This window comes from Peromyscus leucopus, chromosome X (assembly GCF_004664715.2).
Source record: "Peromyscus leucopus breed LL Stock chromosome X, UCI_PerLeu_2.1, whole genome shotgun sequence".
Lineage (NCBI taxonomy): Eukaryota > Metazoa > Chordata > Mammalia > Rodentia > Cricetidae > Peromyscus > Peromyscus leucopus.
This window is the reverse complement of record NC_051083.1, coordinates 53,765,932-53,787,799: the sequence shown is the minus strand read 5'-3', so window position 1 is coordinate 53,787,799 and position 21,868 is coordinate 53,765,932. Positions and strand designations below refer to the sequence as shown.

The 21,868-nt window shown below is 41.1% G+C and overlaps 1 protein-coding gene across 5 annotated transcripts in view; it reads right to left on the bottom strand.

Annotated features, from left to right (window-relative positions):
- The window catches only part of Pcyt1b (phosphate cytidylyltransferase 1, choline, beta), a 100,210-nt gene that overhangs the window by 46,549 nt on the left and 31,793 nt on the right, over positions 1-21,868 (bottom strand). For 2 of the 5 annotated variants that reach the window (XM_037199449.1, XM_037199448.1), the window contains exons 2-3: positions 4,953-5,063; positions 4,303-4,402 (exon numbers count right to left, since the gene is read on the bottom strand). In XM_037199449.1, the coding sequence (XP_037055344.1) occupies positions 4,303-4,402; positions 4,953-5,063 (211 nt within the window). Of the gene's footprint in view, positions 1-4,302; positions 4,403-4,952; positions 5,064-5,196; positions 5,468-21,868 lie in introns of those variants that run through there. The other 3 variants (XM_028881681.2, XM_028881678.2, XM_028881679.2) reach the window with 2 other exon arrangements.

Genomic DNA, 21,868 nt, shown 5'->3' with positions numbered 1-21,868 from the left:
GTTTTCACCCCAGAAATAGGCAAATGCTACAAAGCAAGTCTCATTTCACCTTGGAAGGCAAAATGTTTCCCAGAATACTATTGTACAAGGTCCCCCTATGGTATAAAAGAGAGGAGGCATGTGGCCCAAAAGAGAAGGCAATCAATGTATCAATTTTGTATATGGGGTTGGTGCTCTGGGTTAGAAACAACCAATCAGTACTCTAGTCCTTTCTAGTCCTATAGGATGCTATTGCAGAGCCAGACCAGAGACCCATTTCCTTCTAATCAGAAGGGAATGCTGAGTGGTTGGATTTCACTAATGCAGTATATAAAGTGGGCACAAAATGGAGGAAGAAGGTTGTTGTTCGTATCTCCATCCTGATAGCCGAGGAGGAGGAGGCAGAGGCAGAGGAGGAGGAGGAAGAGGGAGTACATGCATGCATGCCACAGCATGTATGTGGAAGTCAGAAGACAACTTCAGAAATCAGTTCACTCCTATTGGGTTTTAGGGCTCAGAGTTGGTCATCATGACAGTGCAGCAAATATTTTTACTCACTGAATCATCTCAACAGCTTGCTGATTGTCTGTATAAACCTAAGAATCCTGCTGACTTTGAAAATATGTGCATGTATTATATTAATGGGATAAAATGAAATATTTAGGGGATGGAGTATGGCCTCACGGTAGAGTGCCTGCTTAGCATACACAAAGGCCCGAGTTCAAACTTCAGCACCACACACTGAAAAACGGGGAGTTGGAAACAAAAGAAATCACTGCAAACTTCTATTAACTGATTTAGGATTTAGAGTTAAAATTGTGATTAGTTATTGATGCAACTCATCCTCATTAATTTAAAACATAAAGACATATTACATTAATAGATTCAGATGGTACAATGTTGCTAATAAATTAAATTTCTCCAATAAAAAATACGGAGATTTTTATGTCAAATTGAGAACTGCAACTATTTTCAATTATATACTATTTTGAACAGACAGAATTGCTTTCACAGGCTTATACTGTATTCTAAATAAGTCGCAGTAAACAGAAAATGCTCTGAAATAACAAACTGTCTAATGAGGGATCTTGGATTTCAATGCTCTTATTCAATTGCAATTCAATTGAGGAAATTTTGTTTTAAGATATAAATCCCACAAGAAAGCAGATGGCATTTTTGTGGAAGTTTTTGTTAATGATTCAGAGGTGATCAGGATAAATGAATTCAGGAAGCAGAGAGGAAGAAAAGTGAAGAAAGAAGACATAATTACTGGGGAAAGGGCCATTTAGTAAATTTGAAGACTATCTGCAGAGTCGATTTTGCAGTAAGATCACTTTTGAAAATTGTGACGTGTCAGCACTTTCCAGACTGGGAAACTCCTGCAGAGCCTAAAGCAAAGAGAGGAACCTGGTTTCCTGGTCTCTTCAAAGGGGGGTGACAGGGAAAGGAAAGAGGGGGCAGAGAGGGGGGAAGGCGGGTGGAAGGGAGAGGAGAGAGACTGTGGGTTGACAGAAGTTGAACACACAGAGCAAATCATTCCAATTGTTTAGCGGCTGTATTCACACACCTTCCAGCTCGGCTCCGGGCCTGCGCATGTTTTCACTTAGCCCCAAGGTTAGCTGAGGACAGCACTTCACAGGGAAGGCCCTTGTGCTGGATAAAGGAGGGGGTTGAGGAGAAAGGGCTTTGAAGTCCTAGGTCTACTCAGTTCTGACAGCAGTTCTCTAGTCTTCTGGGATTTTTCAAAAATTAAATGAGATCGGGACAGGACAGCCTATCAAGTAGACGCCTCGTAACTTCTACAGGAACTTATGGTCCTTTAATGCTCAGATCTGAAGCTTATCCTTTAACTTTAGGTTGATTCTGTTTTCCACATAACCACCTTGTTTTCATTTGGATCTTCATCTCGCCTTGCCTGCCCCCCAACTCCCACTGCCCCCATAGCTCGTGTATGGAAGGTTTGGATTCCGGGTGACAATTCTGTTGGGAGATGGTGGAAACAAGGAGGTGAGGCCTAACTAAATCTTTCCTCCTCCTAACTCTCCTCAGGTATTTTATCAGAATGATAGAAAGATTACTAATACACACCCAAATTTTCATTTAAAAATCTCTTGACTTGGGCTGGAGAGATGGCTCAGACGTTAAAGGCTAGACTCACAACCAAAAATGTAAAAATCTCTTGACTTTATTGTTGGGCCAGTATTTCTCAATATGTGGTCTCTAACCACCAACTTAAAGATTATCCAGGCTGTTTGTTAAAAATTCAGATGGCTGGGGTTGGGGATTTAGCTCAGTGGTAGAGCGCTTGCCTAGCAAACGCAAGGCCCTGGGTTCGGGCCTCAGCTCTGAAAAAAAAAAGACAAAATAACAAAAAATTCAGATGGCCATCCCCATTCCTGGTCTGAGGGCAGAGGAATGGGGGAGACTAGGGAAGCCCTTTCTTTAATACTTATTTTTATTGTATTTATTTTATTTAATACTTATTTTTATTGTAGTTTATGCGTGTGTGTACCTGCTTTCTGTATGTGTACCATGTGCATGCAGTGCCCATGGAGGTCAGAAGAGGGCATCAGATCCCCTGGAACTGGAGTTACAGACAGCTGTGAGCTGCCATGTGGGTGCTGGCAACTGAACCTGGATCCTCTGGAAGAGCAGCAAGTGCTCTTAACTGCTGAGCCATGTCTCCAGCCCCTCCATGTGATTCTTTACACACTTAAGTATAAAATTGGATCAATGACCTCAACACTTTTGAGGGGTGTCCTTAACGAGGAAGCAGAGTATCATGGTTCAGAGGGTCAAGCTCTACGGCATTCTGGAGCGGAGACCCCAGCTCTGCAACTCAACAGGTGTTCCCAGAAGAGCATTATTCCCTGGGAGGTTGTCAGAGTTGCAGCTTCTTGGGTCCCACCCCCCCCAGACCCCCCGTGAACAGAATCAGATACTCCAGTGGGGAGTTCCAGCCATCTGTCTGTCCACAAGTCCTCCTGGTGATTCTGATGCAGGCTCCGGTGTAAGAAGCCCTGCCACTGCCCAGCTGAAAGACCTTATGCAGTTTGCAAACCCCCTGAGCCTTTGTTTCCTTATGTGTGGAATACTGAAAATCCTGACCATGTTGAGTTGTGAAGGAAAATGGCAGGAGACACATGAAGACCTTAGTACCTTGTACATTTAATAAATGCCTATTACCATTAGCTAATACACTGGCCCTTGCCCCATGCATTCCTTTAAGTCTGCGTTGCTTGGGTTTTTCAATGGCAGTAGGAGCTTACTCTGTTATGCCATCTTATGTCTCAAAGCTTAACCCACTCAGTGAGTCCTATGTTTCCGCTCCATCCTAACCAATTGGAATGATCTCCATTTACTCTCACACAACTCTCTCACTGTGCTTTCCTGCACTGTTCCTATCCTGCCCTCGCACAATAACTTGCTGGTTTCTATATACATGGTCCAAAACGGTTCCCAAAAGAACCAGCTAGGTTCTGCTCCCTCCCTGAAATCTGGAGCGGAGACCTCTCCAGGCCACATGAATGTGCCATTCTCTGAACTTGTCATCCGTGCTGTACAGCCATACGTGTGCCTGTGGCTTTCCTTCATGTCTAATTGTCCTGTCTCTTTAACTAGCATGAGAGCCCTTGGCAAGCCGAAATGGCGCTTTAAGTTCCTTTTACATCTTTCCCCCATTGGTCTTCTGATATTGACGAAAGGAATGAATGGAGCAATATACTTCTGTAACAGAATGGTCTTTTTTTTTTTTTAGGACTCACTTAAAACATAAAAATGAACACATTTCAGAATAGTTACAAGTATAGTGGCTTCGTTCTTCAACACCTTGAAAAATGGTACTTTAACAGAATCTACCTCTCACAAAAAAAAAAAAAAAAAAACCCACATGGAGCAAGACATTGTCCCTGTTTTGCAAGTGAGAAGATGGATTCAGATCTTTTTCATAACTTGCCAGTGTCTGTAGAACTAATAAATGACATTTTTTGCCTTGGCTACTTTGATTTGTATAAATTATTGCATTTTTCTTTTTTTTAAAAAAACAAGGTTTTACCCTGCACCCCGGGCTGTTCTGGAATACTCACTACAAAACCCATGCTGGCCTCAAACTCAAAGTAGTCCTCCTGCTTCAGTCTCCTTGGTCCTGAGATTATAGTCATAAGCTACCACACCCAACTAGTTCTCGACATCAATGTCCCCATTCTTGCACTGTGCTCTAATCACAAAATTCCACTCTGAAAGTGAGCACTGCTCACATAATGCTTTGTGATACTTCAAGTGTCAAGACAAAGCCCGTTTGAAAAATGAGAACAGCAGCCTCACCTGGTGTTCCTAAGCGGGCCTGGGCAATGGTTAATTTTTCGTGAGGTGCTTGGCACTGGCAGCTGGATTCATCTGCAAATGGGGCAGGTGCAGTCAGGGTCTAGATGGGGAAAAAAGAGAAGGAGAATGAATACATTCTGATAAACATTTCTTTAGCACCATCAACCTCCCTTGAAGTTTCTTGTTTGGTAGATAGGTAAGACTAAGAATAATATACCAGGCCATGATGGCTCACACCTGTAGTCCCAGTGTTCCACTCAAGAGGCCAAGACAGGGGGATCACAGTGAGTTCCAGGCCAATGTGAGCTATGGAGTGAGTTCCTCAGTGTTCCTCAGGCTTCAAAGAATGAGACCCAAGGGGTCGGGGGAAGAAGTAGAATATATCTGATGGGCCTGCCAGAGCAACACTGTACTCCTATCAATAAAGCGCCGTCACAGTCTCTTCCCTGTCCTCCTTCACTGATGCATCAGGAATATTAAGAGCAAGTCAGGTATGGTGGCTCACACATGTAATCGTAACACTCAGGAGGCAGAGGCAGGAGGATGGAGAGTCCAAGGCCAACCTGAGCTATATAGTAAGACCCTGTCTTAATAAACTAAGAACAAATAAAATTCAAAAAGAAGATATAATAGAGCTGTACAGTGCCTACCATATGCAAGATGCTAGATGAGATGCTTGGAGCGATCATCTCTTTCTGGTCTCCCAACACACTAGCTGCACACATATTCCTATCCTTCCATAGGATACCACCATCCTGTGCCTATTTCACAGAAAAGGCAACCGAGGCTTAGTAAGATTAAGAAATATGCTAAGTCATGCCCTTGGAAAATCATAATGCCCGGCTTTGAGCACATTCCAACCAACAAGGGCAGTCTTCAGCTATTTAGACTCACCCACACCCGGGACACTCGGCTGAAAGGAACCTCATATTCGGAAGCGTGGCACGACATCTCCTGTAACACACACACACACACACACACACACACACACACACACACACACACACACACCAGCCTGGCCAATCACAAATGCTGACGTCTCTTCAATGCAAAGGCCAAGGCTGATATCTGCACCCGGAGAGAGCCTAAAAGCACAGCAATTCTGGCGGGCTGCAGATAGCTGCTCCTGTGGTAGCTTCCCCAGCACCAATGGCTAGAGGCCCCGCCCCAGGCAGCCTGGGCTGACGCTCTGGGAAATGCTGTGAAAAAGATGTAGTCACTTGGAAGCCTGCCCAGGAAGTGGCCCTGCATTTTTTAGTCAGCCTCTTAAAATGAAAACCTCACTCTCTCCAGACAGAGGAAGACAAAGCGGGTGGTGTTTTTGTAAACAGGGCAATCCAGAGCTGTCCGTTTGCAGTCTCTGAGCTATGTCATTACCATTACCACAGTCACCACTACATCATCCTCAGTTATATTTTTTTCAAAGCTGAGGTTCACTAGTCACTGTAAACATTACTCATAATGCTGCATGAATTGCTTATTAGAGATGGAGACGGGTTCTATTCCTTAACGTGGGAAGATTTGACTGAGGAAGGATCTGGGCATTTGAACAGGGGATGTGATTTCCTTCTGCCATTCATTTATTCATATTTCTTCAATCCCTCATTCATTCACTCACATATATATCAGGTGCTATACTAAAATCTCAGGCTGGATGTGGAGATAAGACTAGCCCAGTCCCTGTTTTTTGTTTGTTTGTTTGTTTGTTGTTTTCTGTTTTTTTTTAATTTTCTTGTTTAAGACAGGAGCTTGTTATATAGCCCAAGCCGACCTTGAATTCAGAATCCTCATGCCTCATTTTCCCAAGTGCGGGGCTAGCAGGCAGGCATGTACCATCATGCCTGGAAGTTAGTCCCTGCTCTTGATGAGACCATGTTCTCCAAGACACCATGTTCTCTACACTGGCAAGAACAGAACACTGCCCCGGCCCTACCCTGTAGCCCCATTCAATACCTTCCACTCTGAAGTAGGAATCCTGGGGCAATTTTGTTTGGAGATCTAGTTAGCTGCCTGAGACTTTTGTAACTCCCACCCTGTCCTTCTGGACTCCGGAAGCAAACCGAGACTTGGGGAAAAGAATTGGGAAATACGACTCCATTTTTTTTCTCAGATACATTGAAGTGACTTTGTGGGCTCTAAAGGACCAGAGAAACATGTGTAATGTGGCAAAGGAGTTCCATCTGTGTTGGTAAGACTAGTGTTCAAATATCCTTTGTAGCACTTACTGAGTGCACATTTTAATTAGGCTCTTCTGGTTAAAAACACTCACTAAAGTTAGCTCAAGGGATGGGGGATTTATTTTCAGGCACAGAAAGTGGAAAGAGGAAATGGGCAGAGTGTAGCCTCAGCATGCCAAGAATTCTGCACCAAGCTGGCTGTCACAGCATGTACTTCTTTCTGCTGCATTTCCATCCTCCTGTATCCTTCTCCCATCCCCCTGCATCCTTCTCCCATCCCCCTGCATCCTTCTCCCATCCCCCTGCATCCTTCTCCCATAGTCAAGTCTCTGCTTGCTTTCCATTCCCTAGAACTTCAGCTTATATATGGCTTTCTCAGTCTCCCTTCGCAAGCTGCCCCTAAGGCTGTTTTATTTGCTTGTTTGTATTGAGACAAGGTCTTTCCAGATAGCCCAGGCTGGCTTTGCATTCACAATCTTCCTCAGTGGTAGAGTGGTAGGTGGCCTAATACACACAAGGCCCTGGGTACTATCCCCAGTACCATTAAAAAATGTCATAAAGTAGAATCTGTCTGGCTAAGCTCACATTTTCAAATCAGGACACAACCAGAATGGGTTGGTGTTGTGGAAGGTGTACTTTGGGTCCAACAGTTGTGGCAAGGAAAGTCATGGGTGACCCAACATTGCCCCTTTAGCAGGACCTAGTTATACATGTCATGAGAAAGTTATGTGACTTTGTGTGTTCCTAAAAGCAAATTCTTTTTCTGAATTCAGCCTCATCTGTGAAAGGGGTAACTATCTTGCATGACTGTTGTGAGAAGCAGAGATCATATGTACACTCTACGTAGTACCCAATGCATTGTACCTACAGTTGCTGTCCTTACTCATTAGATCACACATAGCACTACATATTTTTATACAATGATAGATAATATAGTTCTCCATATAAACAAGAGAAATGACTTATGAGTGCATTTTGACAACACAACCCTGCTGTGGATACCACTCTATATAAATAAAACACTGATGGCCAGTGACCAGGCAGGAAGTATAGGCGGGACAAAGAGAGAGGAGAATTGGGGAAACAGGAAGAAGGAGGAGAGACACTGCAGCCACCGCCAGGACAAGCAGCATGTAGATACTCTGGTAAGCCACCAGCCACGTGGCAAGGTATAGATTTATAAAAATGGGTTAATTTAAGATAAAAGAAAAGTTAGCAAGAAGCCTGCCACGGCCATACAGTTTATAAGTGATATAAGCGTCTGAGTGAGTATTTTATATGTGGATTGTGGGACTGTGGGGCTTGGGGAACCTGGAGAGAAGCCCTACAGCAACACAACCAAAATTAGGAATGTGGTTGCAAATGAGAGGGTCTTTATGTGTGTGTGCGCGTGTGCTCATGCACATGTCTGTATGTGAATAAGCCACATGCGTGTGGGTACCTACAGAAGCCAGAAGAGGGCAGCCAATCCCCTGCACTGGAGTTACAGGCAGTTGTGAGCCACCTGACAAGGGTACTGCAAACCAAACCCAGGTCTCCTGGGAGAGCAGCAAGTGCTCTTAACTGCTGGGCCATCTCTCCAGACCCAAATGGGAATATCTTCTATTAATGATTCATTACCTGTTTCTGTTCTGTTCTTATTGTGGTGATTTTTAAAAATAGAGTCTTACTGTAATGCTAGTCCAGGCTAACCTGGAACTCATAAACCTTTCACTTCAGCTTCAAATGTTTGGATTATATGTGTGTGCCACCATACACAGCCATTTCATTTATGTGTGTATACGAACAGTGAATCTTTAGCAAATCATCTAAAATAAATGACTTTAGAAATATTTTATGTACTAGTCACAAAACTTATTAGACAAAGTATCATTTCATAAGGAAAGTGTATTAAGAGGGTGTGGCATTTAAAACAGAAAAATTTTAAACAACATTTACTGAAAGATGAAGATAGAGTTTATGTGTACTGTGCATTTTGCTACTGATTCTCATAACCTGGAAGTAAGGAAATGGGAGAACTGAGGAGATGGAAGACAGACAGAATCCCTAAGTGCATGAGTGTGCTTGTGTATACAACATGCACACAGGTGAGCACCTGTAACAGCAGTTGTCAAGGAAAGTGGTTATTTTCTGTAATATACAAGACAACTATGCTTGGGATGGGGACAATGTAAAAATAAACAAGTGGCAGCCCTGCTTTCCAGAAGATATACTGCCGGGGATGTCTTTCTGTATGCTGTAATGTGTTGCTCTGATTGATTGATAAATAAAAAGCTGATTGGCCAGTAGCCAGGCAGGAAGGATAGTAAAGGCAGGCTAAGCAGAGAGGAGAATGCTGGAAAGTGGAAGGCTGAGTCAGGAGATGCTGCCATCCACTGCTGTCATGAGAAGCATGATGTAAAAGTACCGGTAAGCCACAAGCCACGTGGCAAGGTATAGATTTATAGAAATGGGTTAATTTAAGATATAAGAACAGATAGCAAGAAGCCTGCCACAGCCATGCAGTTTATAAGTAATGTAAGTCTCTGTGTGTTTACTGGGGTCAGAGAGGCTGCAGGCCCAAGCGGGACTGGAGAAAACTCCAACTACAATATCCTTTCAAAAGTGATGCAGAATAACCTTTGGGTTGAGAATTAAACACTATATTGGGACAATGAGATGGCTCAGTGGGTAAAGGTACTTTTCATGCAAGCCTGGCACCCTGAGTTTAATTCCCAGAACACATGTAAAAGTAGATGGAGAGAACTGACTCCACAAAGCTGTCCAAAGATATAGAAATGGTAAGATAAAAGGTAGACTTTTGAATCTACTCAGAAAAGAAAAAAGAGAGAATATGGATATGATAAAAGGTAGATTATTGAATCTACTTTTAAAAAGGAACTACTTGTTTTAAATAGGATAAGAAACAATTTTTTTGTCTGAAGTTGTCAAATGTTAATGGACTGGACATTGTTAATATATATAATGGAGTATTTTGTCTGAATCTGTCAAATGTGAAGGGACTAGACATTATTAATATAATTCTTGACTATATGTATTGTATATACTTATGTATATACTTTTTATTATATTTGTTATAACTTTATTTTAAAGAAAAAAGGGGAAATGTGGTTGATATATTGTGTACCCAAATAAACTTATCTGGGGGTCAGAGAACAGAACAGCCACTATATTAAACAGAGGTTTAGGCAGGGGTAGCACATACCTTTAATCCTAGCATTCAGGAGGCAGAGATCTGTCTGGATCTCTGTGAGTTCAAAGTCACACTGGAAACAGCCAGGCATGGTGACTCACACCTTTTATCCCAGGAAGTGATGGCAGGAAGCAGAAAGGTATATAAGGACCAGGAACTAGAGACTTTTTAAGCTTTTAGCTTTTAGCAGCAGTTCAGCTGAGATCTATTCAGATGAAGACACAGAGGCTTTCAGTTTGAAGAAACGAGATCAGCCAAGAAACAGGCGAGGTGAGGTTAGCTGTGGCTTGTTCTGTTTCTCTGACCTTTCAGCATTCACCCCAATACCTGGCTCCAGGTTTGTTTTTATTAATAAGACCTTTTAAGATTCATGCTACAGTTCTCTGACCTTTATATGTATGACATCTATACCCACAAATTAATAATGTTAATAATAAATTTTAAGTTAAAAGTAATTAAACTCTATATTCACCAAGACTTAGCGAGGGCCTGGCAAACACCAACTACCTCCTGTGACTTGAAGTAATATTTTTTCAGTCTAAGAACTTTAGACTACATTTTTTTAAAACAATTCCCTTTCAGGAGCAGAACAATTCCTTTGACTACTAAGGAATCTATGCTCATTAGGTTCTGTTTTCTCCACATATAAGCAACGGGCCAACCTCAGAACCATTGGGAACAAGATACTGGGAGTCTCCTAGGAGGACGGAGGATGGGGCCAACTTGGCCTTTGAACTATCTATATGTCTACAGAGGACCAAAGTCCCTACCTATTCCTCAGCATTTACCAAAGCCTATGATATACTATGATGTATTCCAGACATAGGCCTTTTGTAAGACATGAAAGTGGGGCCCAATAACACAGCAAAACAACTAAGTCTTTGATTGTATATGTAGTGACACATAAAATATCAAATATATGTGCTCATTTTGTTTGTACAACAACTCTGTAAGATTTGTACAATTTCCAGTGAACTAGACAATACCTGCCTTCAATAGTGATATCAGTTGATGACAAGAAGCAACAACAATGATAGATCCTTTAGATTCAGTTGCCTTTTTGGCTCCCTCTGAACCAAGGAAAAGCTCAATGTTCTTAGGCAGGATGAGGAGACCTCAGAAAGAAGATACTGAAACTCCTTATAACCATGAAGGGCAAATGCAAACAATTAACTGAAGAAGTAAAAGCATGTGGCCAATATTTTTACCCCAACTTAGAGAAGCATGTCAGATGTCTCACACGTAGTCATTGCAAGCCTCATCTTGGAACAACTCTAAGGGACCCAGATGACATTTTCTAGTGTTTATTAGCACAAGCTACACAGTTAAGTGATGCTAGATGTCTGGAAGGTAGGTTAAGAAAAAGGAACAAATAAGAATAAAAAGAGGAACAAATAAGAAAGGCAGGAAAGAGAGTGACTCTGGGGCAGCAATCTACCAAAGTGACAAGTGGCACTTTTAGAACAACAGAAGACAGTAGTTCAAACGGCATACACAATTTCCAGTCATTTCATATTAGTAACCAAAGAGAGGCTCAAGAGACTGAGGCAGGAGGCTCATGAGTTCCCAGCTAGATTGGGTCAAATAGGAGTTCAAGGGTAGCTTTTCAACATACAAATCATATAAATTAAGTGGGTAGAATAGTGGGGGTCATCTGAACCATAGACCATGCCTCCCTGGAGAACCACAGGCCAATTGAAAGTTGGAGAAGCACAGGAGATTATGTTCAGCATAAGAGGGAAGGTAGTAAGGGTTAAGAAGCCCTGGTCCAGTGCCCTGAACCTCACAAGGACAAGGGCTTTGCCAGACCATAGATTTGGTGCTAGGCCACGGTCAGAGTTCTTCCTGCTTAATTTAATATTTTAGAACCCCAACCATTGCTTGTGAAAATGCCTCCCATTTGTCACAGGTGAACCACAGTGCCATAAAAATGCCACACTCCCAAAGCTTTGTAAAGGGAAGGACATTGCATATTGGACATTGCTTTTGTAGGATCTCTTTGACTGAGATTTGTCAAATATTTACCTCAAACAAAAGCTGTTAGATAGCCAGGTATGGAAGAGAGGCTCAAGAGACTGAGGCAGGAGGCTTATGAGTTCCCAGCCAGATTGGGTCAAATAGAAGTTCAAGGGTAACTAGGGCCACATAGTAAGACTTCTGCAAGTGCATGTGCATATACATGTATAGTGTATATGCACTTGTATGCACATGTGCATGCACACACACATACATATGCATGCTCTCACACATGCACACACACAAACACATACACACACATATACACATGCATGCACATGCACACAGAGAGAGCTATCAGGTACTATATAAATTGTATGATACAGTTATTACTTGAGTGTAAAATATGACATACAGTACCTGTACTTATGCACTGTCCATCACCGACTGACAACAACTGGACTGATCAGATTGAGAATTTAAAACAGACATCATAAATCTTCTATTTTCTCATGTCTGAACATAATTTCAAATCCAGATTTAATTTAGGATCACAAGAGTTTGGTCTTTTTGAAGATAGAAAAGAAAGAAAAACAGAACATCTAACAGTTGACCAGAGGTCTGACATATACAAGCCACTAGGTTCTGGAATTGGCACGTGGATTATGTAGAATCCACATCAGACAGCTGATATGAAGGCCTTACCAGCAGAATTCCATGGAGTGGAGGACAACAAGGCCCATTTCTAGGGACTACTATCTCACACGTAGTCATTGCAAGCCTCATCTTGGAACAACTCTAAGGGACCCAGATGACATTTTCTAGTGTTTATTAGCACAAGCTACACAGTTAAGTGATGCTAGATGTCTGGAAGGTAGGTTAAAAAAAAGGAACAAATAAGAATAAAAAGAGGAACAAATAAGAAAGGCAGGAAAGAGAGTGACTCTGGGGCAGCAATCTACCAAAGTGACAAGTGGCACTTGTCAACAACAAGGAATCATTTCTAAGATATTTCACTGAATGCAAAATGGAAATCCCTAAACAGTATGAATGCATATTAGTGCTGTGTAATATCATTTATGATAAAAAAAAAAGGAGGGGGAAGAGTACTATAGAAATATATAAAAATTATGCTGGCATGATACTCATTGTTCACATGTAGCTATTTATACTAACATGATACTTAAAATGAAACAAAATTTAAAGCATAATCTCTGTCATGTTTCAGTCATGCTAGCCACATTTGAAGTGCTCAGTAACCATATATGGCCAATAGAGATACTAGACAGTGTATATAGAGAATATTCTTGTCATCATAGAAAGTACTACTTAGCCTAGAAAAATAAACATCAGACAATTACCTCTTTAGAGAGAAGATATATACTGTTATTTTGCTTTCTTCTTATGATGAGAACATACTCATGTAATTTGCAAAATGTAAAAATAAATTTAAAGTATTTCCTCTTCTGTGATTTCAGAGTTGCAGAAAATTTAATCAAGGGTCAGTTGTCCTGAATCTGGAGGGCAGGTCTTATAGGAAAGAAGAGCTATTCACCTATTATCTATAAACTAGCTGATATAATTCCTATGTATAGGGAAGTTTTAGAACTCATTTGTGCTTTTGAAGGATTTAAATCACTGTCATAATATCTATCCATTATTCATTTGTCCAACATTTTATACCACTTGAATAGTACTTACTTAGTGTATGTTAGGTACTGTTGTAGATTCTGAGGTCACATTAGAGGCCATAACAGACAAAATAAGTTCTGTCTGCATAACACTAAAAATTAATGATAAACAACAAAACAAATGTAAAATATGTAGTGTGTTAAGTGCTGAGCACATGCTATGTAAAAAATAAGGTGTGGAAAGGCAATAGAGAGCTCAAGAGTAAACGAGACAGAAAGAAAAATGGCAAGTCTGTAACCTCAGCTACTCAGGAGGCTGAAGTTCAAGACGTGCCTGGGCTACGGAGTCAGGTCAATGCTAGCCTGGGCCATTTAGTGGGACCTTGTCTCCAAACAAAAGTAAGAAGAGGCTTGGGGTGTACCTCAATGGTAGCATTTGCGTAGGATGGGCAAGAGCTTAGGTTCAATTCCCAGCAGAAAAGGAGGAGAAAGAAGTGTGATCTGATCTTTTTGTTTAAATATGTGGTATGGGGGGGGGGGGATGTGGGTATCTATGTGTGTGAGTGTATGTGTGTAGGTGTGGGTGTGTATACATCCCTCTGTGTGTGTGTGTGTGTGTGTGTGTGTGTGTGTGTGTGTGTGTGTGTATCCAGAGGCCAGAGGAGGATGTCCAGTGTCTTCTAGCGCTCTCTGCCTTTTTTCTTTGAGACAGAGTTTCTCACTGAAACAGAATCTAAGCTGGCAGCTAGTAAGCCCTAGTAATCTTCCTATTTCTCCCCACTACAGCACTGGGTTATATATGTGCATGTGACTACAGATGCTGGAATCCGAACTCAAGTTCTCATGCTTGTGCAGCAAGCACTCTTGCCCAGTGAGCCATCTGTCTAGTCTCTGGTTTTTGTTCTCTTTTTGAGACAAGATCTTATGTACCTCAGGCTGGCCTTGAACTCACTATTTATCTAGTGGTGGCCTGAACTCTTGATTCTCTTTCCTTAGCTTTTCCTATGCTGGGATTACAGGCATGGAGTACCACATCTGGCTTTGACTGTGCTTTACCAGGGCCTTAGCAGATATGCTGAGAATAAAATGTTAAGGGATCTGAGGTAGAAACAAAACCACCACAGCAGAGGTAATAATAAATCAGATTTTGCATAGATTTTGGATAAATGAAATTTGGAATAAATTGGATACAACGTATGAAAGAATGAGGAGCTAGGATAATTCCAAAATAACTAGGCAGAAGAGCTGAACCACTTGGGTTACCATTCTTGGGATGGGAAAGGTACTAGCAGAGGAAATCTGTTGTAGGAAGGATGCAGAGATTTGGGGTTCTTTTTTCCCTCACTTTGACATTCCTGTTAGATCTCCAAGGAGGGATGTCAGGCCTGTATGTACAAGTCTGACGTTTGGGAGAGAAGACTAAGCTGGCAATAGGAAGATGACTGAATATAAGTGATACTTAAAGCAATTGGAATAAACTCACATTGTAGCATTTCAAAGCATGAATGCAGGTAGAAGAGGGGTCCAAGTTGGCAAATGAGGAGACACTAAATTTGTAGCCAGTCTTTCGCCACCGTTATGGAAACTCCAAGAAAGCATGGACTTGGTCTGCCATCTTTGTTGCTATAGCTCTACTCCCTAATGCAGTACCTGACATAGAGTAGGTCCTTAATAAATACTTGTTGGGTGGTAGTTGGAAAAAGTGATTACTGATATAGACATTAAACTCAGCAAGGAAGTGCACATATTAACAGTATGCCATAAATGTCTCATCATCAAAGTATATTTTAGGAAACTAGGGAAAGTTAAGAGAAGAAAACAAGTCTCCAATAATTGTTTTCCAGAGTCAACTGTTGCTAATACTTTTTAGGTTTAGTTTCAGTCTTTCTGATATGCCATGTATACTTAGTAACAACTTTAGAATTTCACTGCATAAGTCCTGTTTTCATCCAACACATCATGAGTATTTTATCATATCATTTAAATAGTTTCCAACCTCACTAATTTGGAAGGCAATAAAATGTTACACTAAATAGGAAAATCATAAATAGAGCCAGAGAGATGGCTCAGTGTTTAAAAGTGCATACTGCTCTTGGCAGAAGACCTAAGTTCAGTTCCTAGCACACACATCAGGCAATTCACAACAGCCTATAGCTCCAGCTGCAGGGAACTGGATACCCTCTTCTGGATTCTATGGACACTTGTGCATACACACACACATACCCATGCACAGACATGCACATATACACATAATTAAAAATAAAATGAATCTTTAAAAAAAGTCATAAATAGTTCCCTATTGTTGAGGGTTAATTTTTTAAAATGTTTTCATAATTAAAGTAACATTCTAAACATAATTGTGAACCTCTGATTATTTTCTCTCCATAGATGCCTGGGAGCCAAATTACTTAGATCAGGGGTGTAAACATTTTAAAGATAAACATTTGAAGAATGTTTTAACATATATTGGTAAATTACCTTCTACAAAAGCTGAATCATTTACACTCACATTACAATGTAGGAAAAATGCAATCTCACTGGCATTAAGTATTATCTTTGTCAATTTTATAGACCAAAAATGGCATCATGCTGTTTCAATTTGCATTATTTTGATTAGAAGAAAGATTGAACATTTTTCAAATGTTTATTAGCCATTTGTATTTTCTTCTGAGAATAACCTGTCCTTGCCCACTTTTCTATTGTTGGGAATAAGTAGGTTGAAGCTGTTTAAAAGCAAAACAATACAGCACAGTTAAAAAGTTACCTGAAATATCTTTTAAAAATGCATTTGCCACTTTATTTAGATTTGCCTTGTAAGAGCTCCATTAAGGAAAAAACCTCCACACAACTACTTCATTGCAGTCATCTGGACGTGTGAGGGCTGCTGGAGTTACGGACACGCAGTGACTGTGCATTCATGCACAGAGCTGCACAAAATCCAGCCAGATAAAGTCCAAGAGCAAACTGGATTAGGGAGGGAGCCCCAAAGTACCACCACTACCCGAGGAGCTGTTGGCAGTTAATGGCTGCTGGGAGAAGAGGAATCACTTTTCTTCAGGGATGCAGCACCTGAGAGCCTATTCTTGCGCCAATAAATGGTCCCACACCTATCTCCATACAGGAAGTACTAAGTGGACTCCATGGGCTTAAAAATAATAAAGCGCATGAAGTTAAGAGGGAAACATGTTGAAGGGGATATGGGAGGCATTGGAGAAGAGGGAATGGGAAGTGTAGATGGGTTTGATAGTTTGGTTTTTAAAAACATAAAAATTAGACCAGTTGTATGTGGTGGTGCATGACTTTGATCCCAGCTGGAGAGGCAGAAGCAGGTGTTTATCTGTGAGTTTGAGACCATCCTGGGTTACATAGAGAGTCCTAGGACAGCCAAGGATACAGAGCAAGACCTCGTCTCGGAAACAAAACAAAAACACAAATTAAAAAACAAAACAAAACCAAGTGAGTGTCTATGCACCTGCATCTAAGTCAGACTAGTAATCACTGCCCTCTGGAGATCAGGGGTGAGACACTGTATTATGCCCTGGTGTGTGGGCTTTCTAAAAACAATGGCCACCTATAAACTGCAAGGCCCTCCCCATGTGGCTACCTTCAGAACACACAACAGTGACTTTCAAATGGCATGAAGAATCCTAGAACTCGACCTGAAATCACGTTTCACTGATTGTAAAATGTCTGTTTCCTTCCCTCATATTTTAATGGGTTCAAGATTAGGAAGTGTCTCCCAATAAATCTCGCCTTACAATCAGTGTTGGCTGTTGTTTCACACATGCCACCTCTGAAATGGAAGGGCAGCTTACGGTTATCAGATCTCAGATTTATGGCATTAATAGACACTGGTACGAAGAAAAGAATCTTTACCTGGAGATAAGAAATTCCTTACTCCAAGTTATGTTTTCTTAGGCAGTGGAGCTTTAAGGAGCTTATGATGAGCATCAGTCACGTATTATACTCTTATCCCACTTCCTCCCCTCCAAATCTTCAAGTGGCTTAAAAAGAGTCAAAATTGGGAGTTTAAAACTTGCTTGATTTGGGGAAATAAGGAAATATAGATGAGTTTTTTAAGAGACCCTGGGTAAGGGCCGGAAGTGAAGCTCTGTGCTAGAAAGCTTACGTGGCATGTGCTAGTCTGCGGGCACTGGCTCTAAACATCAGAAGATAAGATCAAGAGGAAAGGAAGCGTGTGAGCGTGCAAGAGTGCAGGCTGTAATCATCAGCATTTTAGAGAGGTGGACTGCAAAGATGACTTTAACTCTGAGCAGTCCCAGCAACAAGGAGAAGAAAGGTACCAGGTAGCATCATTGTTCTTATGTTTAAGGGAAAAAAGAGCTATTGAGAAAATCCCAGCATTCCTGGTGGCAAGTTCTGGAAGAAATCCCCTGCACCATGCTACCTTAAAAAATATGTTACATGATGTGGTCGCAGTCCCTGCAAGCTCAGTAACAGCTCCTAGATGAAGAAAGTTTTGTTTTGAAGGTTTGCCTTCATAGCATTCCCCATGCTAGGAAGAGTCCCAGAACCAAAGAAAGAAAAAGCAGCGTTTCTCTAAGGGACAAAACACACAGTCTACAAATGCAGATCTCCCCCGTTACAGTGGCACCCAAGGGCAAGATCTGGAATGTATAGACTATTGGTTCCTTATGCAAAAGGCAGAACACAATGCAGTGGACAGTGACTCTTGTGCTTATATTTTGGTTTACTTTTCATCTCAGTATTCAAGAAAGGCAGCATTACTAATACCTAAGTCTAACTTATGGATTTACACTGGCACTCCATCCCTGTCGTGGTGAAGTATATATGGTGTCTGTGGTAGTGTGAATGTAAATGGCCCCCATAAACTTATAGGGAGTAGCATTTTTAGGAAATGTGTCTTTGTTGGAGTAGGTGTGGCCTTGTTGGAGGAAGGGTGTCACTGCAGGGGCAGGCTTTGAGGTCTCCTTTGCTCAAGCTTTGCTCAGTGTGACACCCATTTCCTGTTACCTACAGGCCAAGCTGTAAGAATTCTCAGCTCCTTCTCTAGCACCATGTCTACCTACATGCTGCCTTGCTTCCCACCATGATAATGGACTAAACTTCTGAACTGTAAGCCAGCCCCAATTAAATGTTTTTCTTTATAAGAGTTGTCCTGGTCATAGTGTCTCTTCACATCAAGAGAAACCCTAACCAAGTCAGTGTCCTAAAAGGAGAGTTCAACTTGGGTGGCCTGACTTATATATAGTTCACCTAGGCTTTGATCAATGCCTTTGTGGATTGTATCACCTAATTTTAACTAGATAGATACTCACAAGAGCAGCTATGTGGCTTAAAATATTTCCTGCAATGAAGGGCTGAAGAGATGGCTCCACGGTTAAGAGCCCATAAGAAGGGCTGGAGATCGCTCTGTAGTTAAGAGCCCATATTGTTCTTGCAGAGGACCTGAATTTGTTTCCCAGTACCCACATACAGGCAGCTCACAGCTGCCTATATCTCCAACTCCAGGAGGATCCCATGCCTCCGACCTCTGAGGGCATCACGCTCATGTGCCTATATCCTCCGCATACACACACACACACACACACACACACACACACACACACACACACAATTAAAAATAATAATGAATCTTTCAAAAAACATTTCTTACAACAAAATAGGGAAGCAAGAATAATAGCAGCAGAGGTAAACAACAAGAAGATGGCGAACCTTGGACTAGGGATGTAGCTCAGTTGGCAGAGTACTTGCCTTGCATATACAAAGCCATGAATTTCATCCCCAGCGCCACTCGAAACCAGGCTTGGTGTCACATGCCTATAATCTCAGGACTGGAGAGGTACAGGCAGGAGGATCCAAAGTCCAAGGTCATCGTTAACTATATAGCAAGTTGGAGGTCAGTTTGGGATACATTAGACCCTGCCTTAAAACAAAACAAAATGAAAAAAAAAAAGACAAAAAACAAAACAAAACCCGATGGGCCACAGAAAAGGAAGAGGGAGAAGAAGAAAAGGAAGCAGAATGACAGAGCTGACTCTTTTATTCCCTGTGTGAGTGCTGCATCAGCCACATGATCAGGCACAACCAATGACAACGTAATCTCATCTGACAAGAAGACAGCTAAAATGAAAATTATTATACAGAAGCCTATCAGAAATGCCAAGACGTTCCAGTGTGAGCATAATATCATACCTCAAGATATCAGCTAATGGAGGCAATATAAATCTATTGAAATTAGCACAGTGTTCTAAAATGAAGCATTCAGAACATGAAGACAAATGATTCTTTTAAGTTTCATGTTTCAAGTCATGGGATACTCAACCCAACACTTTAAAAATACTGTCATATGTAATGATAAATATTTGGAAGTATTTTTTCAGTTTCCTGTTGTTTAAAAGAGAAAAAAAATCTCTTCTTCCTGCCACAGTATAACAAGTAACTCTAACATGTAGGAGGGAAAAAACTGATGTCAAACTAAAATGCATTCTTTTGTCAGAAAATATGTTTAGAAGACATATAGAAAACATTGCTGAGGATTGGAAGAAACAAGCATTAGAACAAATTATGTAGTGTGGGAGGTTTGCTATGCAGTCAGATTGAGTACAGCTATTTCTAACATGTCTCAGCTTGAAGTATGCGCAAGATTGGATTTTAATAATAAAAGTGTTTTTCTGAGCAATGGACAAATATGTTCCAAAGAGGATACAGTCTACAAAATATATGATTTCTTTAGCCAAGACTAATTTATTATTTTATGGGGAAGCAATGGAATTATCAATGAAGTAATGGTGTTGCCCTTGGACTCCCAATGTCCTGCCTATATAAGGAATATCATTTTGTCTTCTTCATGGGAATCATCCTCTATTAGCCCTCAAAGTGTTGCTCCCAGGATTCCGTCCTGGGAGACTGTGGGGGTGAAGAAGACTAATTTAACCAGAATTCCTGTAGAGATCGGCAGATATAGGAAGGACTAGATAGCCTTAACAACAGCTCTTTGGTCTTCCCTTCTAAAAACCTGGCTATACAGGGCATCCAGATCAAGTCACTGACCTTTGCTATCATTCATCCCATGCCCCTCCCACTATATGCTGACTTCTAACATCACTGGTGAGCTCTGTTTATCTTATTTTGTATGTTATGGAAAGAAGACAATGTGGTACATATTACTTCATGTCTGGCTTGTGAGACTTAACTACATTCTTGCTGGTGGTTGTCTGTTCTTCATTCTCATTGTCATATAGATATACTAGAACTTATTTACCTAGTCCTCTTCTACTGCGCATTTAGGTAAAACATACTAAGGAGTTGTGTGTGTTTGTGGGTGCATGTGTGTGTGTGTGTGTGTGTGTGTGTGTGAGGTCATATGTACGTATGTGTGCGTGTGTCATATGTACAAGTTTTTTGGGGGGAGGAATTACTGGGTCAAAAGTATTTCCTTTGAGACTGGGATGTAGCTCAGTGATAGACCACACGCCTAACATGAAAAGGCCTGAGTTCATTCCCCAGCATTGTAAAAAATAGTGCTTTGAATTTCTAATTTTACTACAAAAAGTTTAGCTATCAGATTTGTTTCTCAGCCCCAGTCCTGAAAATTAAAAATGTGCCATGAGAGGGCTAAATACAGCATTCCTCAAACTCCATCCACACACATACTGTTTCTGAATTCCCTGGGGGCTTGAGCAGGTAACTCATGGCTCACTGGTTTGAAGTTGTATGTAGTTTAGAAGTGAGATAGAGCTACTTTGAAATCTCTGCTTAATCGGTTAGTATCTGGTATTTGGGATTTTTTTCTTGACTTTCTTATAATGTAGGGAATAATACTTCTTATTTCATGAGTCTGTGGCCTGTTTAAATGTATTTAACACATATAGGGCATTCAACACAGTGCCCAATACAGTGTGACTATGAATGGCTGTACCATTTCTCCATCACCTACAGAGAAAAATGAGTAAGACCTCCAACCTGGAACCAGGATAGAACAATTACCTTATAACTAAACAATTTGGAGCTACAATACAATTTATTATTATGTGACTGTGCCTACAATCACTATTAGGCAAACTAGAGATGAAGCATAGAAACCTGTGTGTCCTAGGAATGGGCTTTCAACATCATTCATTTGGCAATACGCTCTACACATCATTCATGATGTTTCTATTAACCTATTATTGCTGTTGTTATTTTTCTTAAATGCCCATTTAAATAACCCTCAGTGTTCTTTTACACTGATGTCAGGTTCAGCATGCATGAATTACGGAGTGGAAAACAAAAACACCAAGTCAAAGACTTTGGCTGGAGGGAGGAGATTATATGAAAATGAATCCTGCTCAATAGGCTAGCCCTGTGTGGCCCTGCACATTATTACACAGGCTTACACTACCAGGGCTCACTGCTTTATTTTCTAATCACTGTGTTTTCAAGTCCGCCTTCAAGATCATTGAGTGCTAAACTGTCTTTCCCCAAGCAGGGTCAGCTTCTCTAGCCTCCCTTCTAACCCAGTTCATGCTGGGATAAAGAGGAAGGTAGGAATGTTAAAACAATAATACTACGGTCTGAGGCCAGCAACGGGTAATCAGACCCTAGCAAGGTAGATGCTGTTACCTGGGAGATTATTGGGAGAAAAT